At 42.5% G+C, this 13114-nt stretch overlaps 1 protein-coding gene and 1 long non-coding RNA gene across 2 annotated transcripts; both read left to right on the forward strand.

Annotated features, from left to right (window-relative positions):
• Nucleotides 1–4143, forward strand: LOC308677997. The gene is made up of 4 exons (XR_014028577.1): nucleotides 1–118; nucleotides 571–651; nucleotides 2101–2228; nucleotides 4050–4143. It is a non-coding gene; the product is annotated as an uncharacterized lncRNA (long non-coding RNA).
• Nucleotides 4144–4162: 19 nt separating this feature from the next.
• Nucleotides 4163–9115, forward strand: LOC308677996 (integrin alpha-M-like). Its single transcript, XM_081344770.1, has 3 exons — nucleotides 4163–4559; nucleotides 7433–7577; nucleotides 8907–9115. The coding sequence occupies exons 1-3, from the start codon at nucleotides 4368–4370 to the stop codon at nucleotides 9077–9079; spliced, it is 510 nt and encodes a 169-aa protein (XP_081200896.1). The 5' UTR covers nucleotides 4163–4367; the 3' UTR covers nucleotides 9080–9115.
• Nucleotides 9116–13114: the final 3999 nt, after the last annotated feature.

Raw genomic sequence — 13114 nt, forward strand, 5'->3', positions numbered from 1 at the left:
CAAAAATCTGTGATGTCTCAAGATAATGTCGAAGAAAAAACTCTGCTGCGATAAATGGGCCCTGCTGGTTGTGTCTGATGGAAATTGGAGTACCCCATCTTTATTAGACTACAATAATGTGTGTATTTAAGAATATTTAACAAATACTTTCTTGGCATATAAATGGTGCTACAATGATTTAAAGCTGTGATCGGGATTTAATGGTTTTATGCAGTTGAATGAGGATAAATGCAGTTACTGGTCTAGTGGTGCCTAAACTTCATGGTTTTGTCTTATGGTAAGATTAATGGGAGTTATATTTTTTTTAAAAAAAATCAAGACAACCATTTATTTATCTAGCTGCCAACCCTGCCTAAGTATCTATAAATATTTATATAGTTAATAGGCACAGTGATAGAGAAATAGAGATACAAATTATCAGATCTTTTAAATTTCTTTTTCTCCTCTTAGATATATGCATTTACACAATTGATATGCATATAGCACTCTCCTGCCTTGGAAAATTAGTATCTTCTGTTCAAAACTGCATTGATGTTTTTGATAATGATTTACTATTTTCCTTTTGTGTAGTGTCAACAGACATTTTTGATCTTTCTGATGCTCTTTATGAGGATACCACAACAGTTCCACCGAGAAAGCCAGAAAATCAGGGTAAGCAAAAAGTGTAAAAATTGAAAATTTGTGCTTTATAAACGTTATAATTTATCTTTAAATGGGGGAGCTCTTAGATTCACTGAAAATAAGTAAGATTTCTTTTTTTATATTAACGTTTGTAGAGTACGTTGTTTTAAATCCAGTGTTTTAGAAACTTTAGTTTTTGTTAACAAATTAGATTTTTCTGAAGACAAGCTTGGGTATAAGCTACATATATATAGTGAATTGCCACCCATAATTTCTACCTCTATATTGATTAGAAATAAAGGGGGTTCAGTGTGAGTGAAAATGGGTAAAACCAGGTTCTATCAACCCCACTTGGAAAGCAAAATAATGATTATAAAGTCACGAAAAGGGCATTCTCTGTGTGCTGAAATGCAGTTCTTTATTGCTCATTCAGATATATTTTGATTATTCTGGAAAGAGATTTTTTTAAAATATAAAAATGACCAGCATTCCCCCCCCCCACACACACACCCTGGCAAAATGACAGTACCTTTAAAATTGATGGACCTGTGACTCCCACCCACCACAATAGAGTAGAATACTGAGATGAAAAAAAATCACCAGTTGAATTTCTGCTTGTTAGGAAACTACTAAAACAGGGCTTTTCAACCAAGTGGTACGGGTACCACCTGTGGTACGTTGTCACCTGGCAGGTGGTACTCGACCATCCTAGAAAAGTGGTAGCAGGGGAGGGGAATGAGCTGAACCGGTGGCAGCACCGCACAAGCCTGAGCGAGAGATGGCTGGAGCTGCAGGGCTGCCAGGGCTCAGCGGAAGCACCAGGATCAGCGCCAGGCTCCAGCTGGAGCTTGGCGCTGATCCTGGCGCTTCTGAGGCCAGAAGCGCCAATCAGCTGGAATATTGCAGCATCTCCAGGGTCTTGTGATTTACATTCAAATGCTTGGCAACTGATTCATATTTATGACAGTCACAGTGTCCCAGGGTCATGTGAAGTGACCAAAACCTGCTGCAACCACCCAGCAGACGGGGGGAATAAAAGCCAAACACCTCCCACCCCACCTCCAATCCTCAACAGAAATGCTCACAACAATGAAAACCTCGGACAAAAGGAAGAGCACCGCCAGGCGGGGCAGGCAGGTGTCTTGCTCGGCTGTAGCTTGGGGGGCACTTTTTTCAGTGCCATTGTAACTTTGAACAGTCACTAAGCGAACTGTTGTAAGTCGAGGACTACCTGTACTTCATCACTTTTTTCTTTTTTTTTTCTTTTGGCCATCAGGTTTTTGACACCTTGTTAGGCGACTGGTGGTACTCGGATGTTGGCATATACTAAAACTGGTACAGTGGGTGAAAAGGTTGAAAAGCCCTGTACCAAAATACTCAGGAGGCGCTCAGCTGGATATTGGCTGTGATAAGTTGAGAACAGTAGAGGATAGCTTTGATTTTGAAATGAGTCTCTTCCCTTTGCTCCCTTCTTTCCAGAGTGTCCAAATATTCCCCGAGACATCGTGTTATTGATCGATGGGTCAAGCAGCGTTCGCCATATGGAATTTCTTGCACAGAAATTATTTGTCGTACTCTTCAGTAAAACCTTTCCTGAAAATACTCTGGTCAGTTGGAGGGAGGGAGAATCCCGTAAGGGAGATAATTTTTTCCAATGTGGATTGCTCTCTGAAGCCAAATGGAATGGGATGGAATGCTGTAATGGGAAAATACTTTGTTCTTCTGAGCGTGGCTTTCATAAGACAGTTGAGGCACCCATCATATACCATGGGGAGGAGAGGGATACTTTTGTGAGCCATGATAAGAAATGGTGCAAAGAAAAGAACTGCCTAAAACAGGGGTTCCCAACCCATGGTCCACGGCCTGGTACCGGGCTGAGACCTGTTGGCCACCGGGCCCCGGGAATAGCTGGCAAGCCCCACCCCACTAATGGTAGAACCCCTGCACGGGCATTAGTGGCCCCATTTGCTCATGCGCAGGAATGCTAGCACCACCACATCACGCAGGCACCGGTGGCCTATTTGCGCATGCACACAGGCATCAGCACATGCATCATGGGGCGAGCAACCCACTTGTGCATGTGTGCGCACACACGCTAGTGCCGCCGTTGTGCACAGGCCCATTTGCATTTCCCTGCTGCTCCGTCTCCTTCTGGGCCGCCAAGCTGGAAAAAGGTTTACAGTTTAGTTTGTAGAGACAGAAAGAAAGAAAGAAAGAAAGAAAGAAAGAAAGAAAGAAAGAAAGAAAGAAAGAAAGAAAGAAAGAAAGAAAGAAAGAAAGAAAGAAAGAAAGAAAGAAAGAAAGAAAGAAAGAAAGAAAGAAAGAAAGAAAGAAAACCATACCATGAAGCATTAGGGAATCAGCATCCATTGCAACAGATATTCAGATAGTCCTTGACTTATGACCTGATTTCAAAATTATGATGGCTACATGCCATCCTCCTTTCCTCCGGTCATGTGAATTCATTTTTGGTGCTTGGCAACTGGCTCACCATTGGTGCCATTTGCAGCATCCTGGTCACGTGCCTGTGATTTTTGATGGTTGTTGCCGGTTTGTAGCATTCACTTCTGGTTTCTAGCAAAAAAAAAATCCATTGGATAAAATGGATTCACTTAAATAATCTGAACTGGAGGTATAATCCAAACAGTAAAAGAGCCAAAATCACAGCCAACACAGTGCTAGGCTGTATTAACAGACGGATAGAAATAAAATCATGTGAAGTGTTAACCCCACTTTATAATGCCTCGGTAAGGCCACACTTGGAATACTGCATCCAGTTTTGGTCACCACGATGTAAAAAAGATGTCGAGACTCTAGAAAGAATACAAAGAAGAGCAACAAAGATGATTAGGGGACTGGAGGCTAAAACATATAAGGAACGGCTGCTGGAATTGGGTATGTGTAGTTTAAGGAAGAGAAGGGTGAGGGGTGACATGATAGCAGTGTTTCAATATCTCAGGGGCTGCCACCAAGAAGAGGGAGTCAAGCTATTCTCCAAAGCACCTGAGGGCAGGACAAGAAGCAACAGATGGAAACTAACCAAAGAGAGAAGCAACCTAGAACTAAGGAGAAATTTCCTGACAGTGAGAACAATTAATCATTGGAACGACTTGCCTCCAGAAGCTGTGTATGTTCCAACACTGAAACACATTTGTCTGAAATGGTATAGGGTTTCCTGCCTGAGCAGGGGGTTGGACTAATGACCTCCAAGGACCCTTCCAACATCATCATCATCATCATCATCATTATTTGAACTGGATTCATAAGAGTTCAGGGATGATCTAACAAACCATCCAAAAAGCATCAGCTTGGGCAAGGCTGACCTTGCCTGTTGTGGGAACAGGGCTAATTAATAAATGAATATGAATTGTTCAGAAATTCAGAGATGGCTGCTTTCTGATTCATCCTCTTTTTCCTCCCTTCCTCAGTTCTCCCTCCTGCAGTTCTCCAACAAAATTCGGGAACATTTTGACTTCAGAAGTTTCCAAAATGACCGAAACCTACACCACGTCCTACAAGAAGCCCGTCAGCTGCATGGCTCTTCCTACACGGCCACTGCCATCCAGAAAGCTGTGTGGGTCTCTGGGCAGAACTTTCCTCTACCCCAACCCTGGGCTCCTTCCTGCTTGGTTGGGTCTAGGCAGGGCTCACATCCCTTATCATGGAGCCATGGCCATGGAAGAATCCTCAACCCTTGGAATGTCTGCGGCTAGACCAGGATACGGGTCTGGAAAAGGAAGCAGGCAATGGCACTTCAGTCTCTCCCTCTCCCTCTCCCATCTATTAGGGAACAGTTCACCCCTCAGAAAGGCGCTCGCAGCAATGCCAAGAGGTTCCTGGTGATTGTGACTGATGGAGAAAAAATTGGGGATTCCTTGGACTATGAAGAGGTCGTCCAGGAGGCTGACAAGGCTCGAATCACACGCTTTGCTGTTGGGGTGAGGTCTAGCTTATTTGCCTGTCTTCTCCTTTATTTCTCCCATTTTGCTACCCCACCCTTAGGGAGCTTAGATGAGTGTTTCGTAACCTTGGCAACTGGAAGATGGCAACTTTGCCAGAATCCCCCAGCCATCTTCCAGGTGCCAAGGTTGAGAAACACTGATGTAGATGATAGAGCTCAACCCAGGATCATGGAGAAGGCCACTAGAGTCCCCTCTTTTGTTGTTTTTCATTCTTTTATTGTTTTTACTTTGCTTTAATTGTTAGCGGGCCAGAATCATGTACAATGGTGCCTTGGCACCCAACTGCTTTGAAACTCATTGAATTTGGTATTCAATGCATTTTGATGTGAAAATTTCATCCTGGTACCCATTGTTTATTTGGTACTCAATGCAGAAGCTAGAACATGTCGTTGTCGGCTGCCTTGTGACTTACTACATTATTCCTTATGGGAAAAATTTGTTTGGTACTCATCGTTTTTGGTACTCATTGTGGCTCCTGGAACTGATGAGTACCAAGGTACCACCGTATATGAAATGGGTGGCCTATACATTCAATCAATCAATCAATCAATCTGTGCGGCAGTCATACACAAAAGACACCTACAGTATATCTATAAGTACCTAATTGCAATGAGGCCCGATTATCCCACCTTCCTCTCTTTAACTATTCCTACATTAATTCTTATTTTGTTGGAATTAATAGGGGTACTGCGGGATGTTGTTTGAAACCTGTGTGTGGTTGTTGTGTTTGGTCTGTGTGAGTGTGAACATGTACTTCCTGCTTTGACTTTTATTTCATGAACTACTTTTATTGGATGGAGTTTTGTAATTACTAGGTTCTTCGGAATTGTACCACACCTTTGTAAAGGCACAGATTATTAACTATTATTATCACACATGATCATCATTGCTACCAAAATAAAAATAGTCATTGGCTCCAACCCAGTGCTCTGTGAAAGTGTGTGTACTGGTCCAGGAAAAAAAATGAAATAAATGAACTGAAATAAAATAATAAAAGTAAGATAAGAATGGTAAGGAATATCCCAGAAAGAACTGGAAAGGATAGCGTACAGCTTTGTCACCAATTTGCCTTCTGCTGTACAGTTTATGACAGATTATAGCAGCCACTTTACCAGTGAGCAATACATAAATTTATCCTCTCCACAACAACCATTTTGTTAGTATGTCCATGTCACACTCTCATGCTTCCAAATGAACTCAGAAAGGTTGTCTGTCTATAATGCAAGTACTTCCTTGTTGAGAGACTACCTTGTTTACTGACCATTCGGAGTTACGATAGTGATGAAAAAATAACTTTGGGACCAATGCTTGCATGCACGACCTTTGCAGGTCAGTAAAGCAAAGGAAAGCTGAAAGGAAAATGATGAGCCCAGTTGCAATTTTACTTAACAACTGAATTGCCAGGCCCCGTTGGAGTTGCTAAATGAGAGCTACCTGGATTTCCAAAGCTAGTCTTAAGCACAATAGTTTTCGAATTGCCACCTCTGCTTGCCAAAGTTTCAGCAAGGATAGCGTGCTCATTTGGTAGTAACCAAGAGGAATCTTTTCTTGCTGTCAGCAAATTGCTAAGTCTGCAGTTTCCAAGGGTGTTTGGAAACTGTGTTTTCCAAAAATCAGTCCAGCTTGAGGGTAAGAGTTAATAATTAACCTGTTTGAAACCTAAGGAGGAGGAGGGGTTGATGTGTAATTATCAACCTTTGCAAACTGAACACACCCTTACCTGTTCTGTCAGAGCTGTTTTGCTGTTGCTTTGTGAGAGGTAATGCACCAGCTTCCTGCAACTTGACTGCAATGCCTCTAGGCCAGTTTATCAAGCAGAGGCTGTGTTTTCGGGTTGTCCTCCTTGGTAAACCCTGGCCCCTCGTTCTGTTTTTGCCCGCTGAGGATGCCATAACATTCCTCCCCGCAGCAATCTTCACCTTCCTTTCCAGATTTCCTGGATTAAAAGATTAAATTTCAGAGCACGGTTGCCATCGCTGCAGTGTCTCTCAAACTTGGCAACTTTTAAGATCGGTAGACTTTAAATTTCCAAGAAATGGCGGGAGCCAAGAATAATAGAATTGGAAAGGACCTTGGAGGTCTTCTAGTCCAACCCCCTGCTCAAGCAAGAGACCCTAGACCAGTGATGGCGAACCTTTTAGACACCGAGTGCCCAAAACTGCAACCCAAAACCCACTTATCATTGGGTGCCGGCTGGGCGTGGTCCATTGGGTGGGCGTGGCTGCAGTGGTAAAGGCAGACTGGGTGGGACTAAAAAGTGCAATCAATCAATTCCAACTCTGCGAGATCTTTTTTTTTTCCCCCGTGAGAAGTTAAAATTGATTGATTGAACCTTTTTTCTTTTTTTTGCACATGGTAGCGGAGGCCTAAAGCGAAAAGGTTTGATAAAACCCAGCGGAAAGCCTAGGACTGGGGCAATGGCACGTGTGCCCACAGAGAGGGCTCTGCGTGCCACCTGTGCCACGCGTGCCATAGGTTCGCCACCACAGTCCTACACCATTTCAGACCAATGGCTGTCTAGTCTCTTCTCAAAAGCCTCCCGTGATGGAGCACCCACAGCTTCTGAAGGCAAACCGTTCCACTAACCCAACGACGTGCATTCAGGTCTTTTACAGTGCTTAAAGAAAATATATTAAATGAAGGCAGCCATGTTTCCTAGCATTGTAGAGCACTGGGAATTTGGAGATGAATTTTGGGTCATAGGTAGTCCTTGAAGCTCACTGTCCACCATCTAACAGGGTAGAGGGCTAAGTAGGAGAGAACCCTATTTTCTTCTTCATTTCTACAAACTTCCTTGGACAACCAGTACTCAATGGTCTTTCACTGACTTTTTTTTTCTCCCCTGGAAGGTTGGCCCAGCGTTTTCAAGCAGACTGGCCCAGTGGGAGCTTCGCGCCATGGCTTCCCGCCCTGCCACAGAGCATACTTTCATTCTGCGACAGTTCTCAGATCTCATAGATATCGAACTGAAACAGAAGATTTGCGCCACTCATGGTAATAGGATTTGGGATCTTGGGGAATGGAGAGGGGTACCCATTCACATACCCAGAAAGGGCTAAGGGCACCTTGCAAGTCTATGTATGCATTATTGCGATGTTGCAGTGAAGACTGTCCCTAATTAGTAATTCAGCCACTTAGCACAGTTTTCACCTGAAAATTCCATTCACTTTCTCTCCTATAACCTTTTCTGCAAGCAGGTTTGGGTATTCTGTGGCCCCCACATAATTATTATTATTATTATTTTTAACAAGGGCCTTTTTTGGTCCTCCTATAAACCAAGGAGTTCCGCCAGGCTAGCTGATATTGTTTATTGTATATGGATAGTGTTATTCTGGCTACTAAAGCATTGGCACTCGTGACTGAATATCAAAAATTATGGAAATTGTTTTATTTTAATTTCTGCATGGACTTTTTTAAAAGAGTAAAGACCAGGCGAATGATTGGATTGATAATGATTTTATTTGCACAAGAATTTGAGGAATTTAATTCCAAGCGGTGCGCAGCATAAATGGCTTCAAAATGGCATTAGATTAATAAATGGAGACAAAGCTTAGCAATATTTCCAATGGGTAGCTGAAGTAACTTGCTATATTCCAAGAGAAGGCAAAATTGCCTTCCTGTCTGGCTTGAATGGGGTGATGCTCAGGAATTTGAAGGAAAATGAAGTCAGCAACTAGGTTGATACTGAAAAGCTTTGCAAAGCAAAATCTGGTTGGTACTTAGATGGAAGTCCACTGCAAGATACCAAGATTGTATGTTAAATTGTATAGCTAAAAATCTATCTTGGGGGAAGACAATGCCAAATCACTTCCAAACTATCATGGATATGTCCAGGACGTCAAAAGGAATTGGGCTTAACCTTAAAGAACCTTTACTGTACCTTTTAATACTGATCATAAGAAGTAAATCACTGCCAAGTAAAGGAAGATAATGTCATTAAGCATCTCAAGATAAACCAGCAAAACCAATTTTTCTTCTTACTAAAATTCTTGCCCCCTCAATTGGAGTAATGTGATGGGCAAAAATTCAGTCATAGATTATGCATTTCTCAGGGATAGAAATAGTTCTTATCAGTCACTATCTGCTTCTCCTTATGGTTAAAATCCTAACAATTATATCCCTTTTCCCAAAAGGCAACCATGTGGCTGAACCCTTAACTGCTACATATATCTCTGGGTATATGTCAACATAGGGGGTCTCTCTATATAAAGGGTGGTGGTGAGGAAAGAATTATTGCAATTGATTTTGCATGATAAAGAGAGGTTGGAATGAGAGGTTGGAATGGCAGATCGGTGTGAGAAAGTCTGCTTTGTTTTCTTCTAGATACTGCGTTTCCACAGCCCACATTAGCACCCCCAATTTCTTGCACCTCGTGTTCGGATCCCCACGTGCTGCAGAAACTGGAGCAATTGGTGCAAGGCCTGGATCAAGTAAAATCCAAGCTGGACCAGCTAGCTGCCAGGGTTGGGAAATGCGGACAGAGTTCCCACGGTTAATGTAGTTTGCAGCAGGAGGAGAGTGATGCAAAGAAATGCAGGATCAGCTTAAGGAGTGTTTTTGTATTTTTGGTTCAGTTTCAAGGAGCCAAACTTCTGAATTTAATCCAGATTCCAATACGATGCTGAAGACCCTTTGATGCAATAAAACCATTAGCTCATCAGGCTTGTGTCTGCTTTTTTTTTAAATATAGCAACAATATATTCCTGTCCTATAGAAATTACCTTGGAGATACTCACTACATGTTATTTATTTATCATGTGGCACATTCTCATCACATTTCAATAAGAACGCAACAGGTAAAAACACAAAATATGAAATATAAGGTGTAAAATATTACAGACATATGTCTGGATTACGGATATAATTTTTTCCTTCATTTGTCACAGCCAGGAAATCAACGTGTTCCATGTTCAGCAGTACAGTAAAGGTAAAGGTAAAGGTTCCCCCGCACATGCGTGCTAGTCGTTTCCGACTCTACCGACCGGTGCTCATCTCCATTTCAAAGCTGAAGAGCCAGCGCTTGTCCGAGGACGTCTCCGTGGTCATGTGGCCGGCATGACAAGACGCCAAAGGCGCACGGAACGCTGTTACCTTCCCACCGTAGTGGTCCCTATTTTTCTACTTGCATTTTTACGTGCTTTCGAACTGCTAGGTTGGCAGAAGCTGGGACGAGTAACAGGCGCTCACTCTGTTATGCGGCACTCGGGATTCGACCTGCCAAACTGCCGACCATCTGATCGACAAGCTCAGCGTCCTAACCCACTGAGCCACCGCTTCCCTTTTCAGCAGTACAGTAGTATATCACAAATTCTGTGTTGCACTGAGACACAACAGGAAAGGCTTCTTTTCTTCAAGGCAAATTTGGTTAACCTTTGTATGTAAATCTTTGGTTAGCCTTTGTATTTTTTTTAAAGAATTATGGTAATCTTGTCAAAAACTTTTTAAAAAACCTGTTTCCTAAAGGGTCATGCAGTTATAACCAGTGCCTGGCAAAAAGCTGAAAATGTGTTAGTGGCAGAATTTCAGTCTTTGCATGCTGGATAATGAAGGCACACAGAATATCAATTCCTCACCGAGGATCAGAGGTGTGGGTATCAAAGAAGTCAAAATGGCGGCCACCACTGTACAATTACAGCCTGCCCCTTTGAAGCCCCAATCGAGAGGGGTGCTTCATTATCCCCTCCCTCTACCTCAGGGTTTCCCAAACTTGGCAACTTTGAGATGAGTGGACTTGAATTCCCAGAATTCTCCAGCCAGCCTGCAGTTCCAGACAAGTGTAGATGTGGTGTGGTGTCTACACAATCAGGACTAATGATAAATTGCGTGGTGTCCAAAACAAAGAGTATCTTTTAGCCTGCTGTCTCCGTTCAGCTTAGAGATTTCTTTTTATTATTTATAGCATGAATATTAGTTGTGTTTTTTTTAAAAAAATATATTTATTAAAAAAATTTTTAAAAAAATATATTTATAGTGTTTAGCGTTCACGGATATGTCAGCTGCTTGGTAACATCACCTTGTTTCACTAATTGTTATCTAAAGTGAAAGGCAGCAAACTGGAAACGGAGAAGCAGACCTGATCTAAACTTTTTTTTTTTATAACTAGTCAGTTTATTATGTAAACTTTTTTCCCTTGGGAAAAAAAAGCCTCCGGTCAATACCGAAGATTAGTTCACGTACAAAAATAAGTCAGATGTAACGTAGCATGCTGGTTTGTGAATTAACGTGGCAAACTTAACTCATGGGCTTTACTGACCCTGATATATGGGTGTGCCAGTTTCATGAATCCATCCAATCATGGCTTATTCAATAAGCCATAGGTGGTCAACTTTCTTTGGCCTGCAGGCCACATTGTTTCCTTTCGTTGCAGTTTAGGGCTGTGGGGTAAATTTTGCCCTTTAAACCCTTTCTCAACAAAACTGGAAAAGAATTCCTTAGATTTGGAATTTGTGAGGAACAAAACAGCTGCCCGCCTCTGAAATAAATCATGATTAAACAAATGATCATTTAGCACTCCTCCCCCCTCAGTTTAGCACATCTTTCAGATCAGCGCTCAAGTCTAAGCCTCAAATTATACATAAACAGTGAGCAGATTTCAACTTTGATATCTACTGTGCTTTGGTTTGTTTGCCTTTCTAGAAATTCACACCTAGAACCTGGTGTAAAAATCACACATTAGAGAATTCTAACCTCAGGAATTTATTCCCCACAAGGAGCTACTCCTTCATATTAGTTATAACATTTTGGATATGTGGTAATTATTAACTATGATTACAGTTAAATAATCTCTGGACAAGTCTCTAACTCCGGGAAACAGAAGGAAAGAGAAAAGGACAATCAGGAGGAAAGTGAATGGACTCTGTTACAGTGCCAAAGGATGCACCAAGGGAAGACTTGAAGGACCAGGTTAGGAACAAGTCATCACAGAGAAAAAGCATCTAAATGATTGACACTGTCTTGATGGCACACAAACAATAATTTGTTGCTGTTGTTAGTTGCGAAGTCGTGTCCGACCCATCGCGACCCCATGGACAACATTCCTCCAGGCCTTCCTGTCCTCTACCAGCTTCTGGAGTCCATTTAAGCTCACGCCTACTGCTTCAGTGACTCCATCCAGCCACCTCATTCTCTGTCGTCCCCTTCTTCTATTGCCCTCAACCTTTCCCAGCGTTAGGCTCTTCTCCAGTGAGTCTTTCCTTCTCATTAGGTGGCCAAAGTATTTGAGTTTTAGCTTTAGGATCTGGCCTTCTAAAGAGCAGTCAGGGTTGATCTCCTCTAGGACTGACCGGTTTGATCGCCTTGCAGTCCAAGGGACTCGCCGGAGTCTTCTCCAGCACCACAGTTCAAAGGCCACAATTCTTTGGCGCTCAGCCTTTCTTATGGTCCAGCTTTCACTGCCATACATTGCAACTGGGAAGACCATAGCCTTGACTATACGCACTTTTGTTGACAGGGTGATGTCTCTGCTTTTTAGTGTGCTGTCTAGATTTTCCATAGCTTTCCTCCCCAGGAGCAACCGTCTTTTAATTTCTTGGCTGCAGTCCCCATCTGCAGTGATCTTGGAGCCCAGGAAAATAAAATCTGTCACTACCTCCATTTCTTCCCCATCTATTTGCCCGGAATTAAGAGGGCCGGATGCCGTGATCTTGGTTTTCTTAATGTTGAGTTTCAAGCCCACTTTTCCACTCTCCTTCTTCACCCACATCAAGAGGCTCTTTAGTTCCTCTTCACTTTCTGCCATTAGAGTGGTATCATCTGCATATCTTAGGTTGTTGATATTTCTCCTGGCAATCTTAATTCCAACTTTTGATTCATTTAACCCTGCCTTTCTCATGATGTGCTCTGCATACAGTATAAGTTAAATAGGCAGGGCCGGACTCCTTTCCCAATTTTGAACCAATCAGTGGTTCCGCGTCCAGTTCTCACTGTTGCTTCTCGACCCGCCTATAGGCTTCTCAAGAGACAAATAAGACGGTCTGATACTCCCATCAATTACTGTTAAATAAAAGGAAACGAATCCTTGCAAAAACAATTACAGATCTTGCACAAACCTAGATCTTTGCCAACCCTTTCTACACAAATAACGCTACCAACAGATGATACTCTGTCAAGTTAACCCTTGTGCTTGATTTTGCTAGAACTCTTTTTAAAAAAAAATTCCATTTATATCCCGCCCTTCTCCGAAGACTCAGGGCGGCTTACAATCTAAGAAGTACAAATCAATGTGCTTAGCAATAGCCTTCATTCTATGTATATGCCTGCTTATTAGGGCTTTCGGGGGCCCCCAGCGGCATTTTTTTTACAAAGTCAGCTTATTGCCCCCAACAATCTGGGTCCTCATTTTACCTACCTCGGAAGGATGGAAGGCTGAGTCAACCTTGAGCTTGGTGGGACTCGAACCTGCACTAATTGCAGGCAGCTTTAGGAGCTAAGCCATCCTAACTTGACCTTCACTGCTGCCGCTAAGTCGGTTTCTAGCATTAGAATGCATTCATGAAAAAAATCCATTTTCAGGTCAGAAATGAGGAAATGTC

This window comes from Vipera berus (assembly GCF_964194415.1).
Source record: "Vipera berus genome assembly, chromosome: Z".
NCBI lineage: Eukaryota > Metazoa > Chordata > Lepidosauria > Squamata > Viperidae > Vipera > Vipera berus.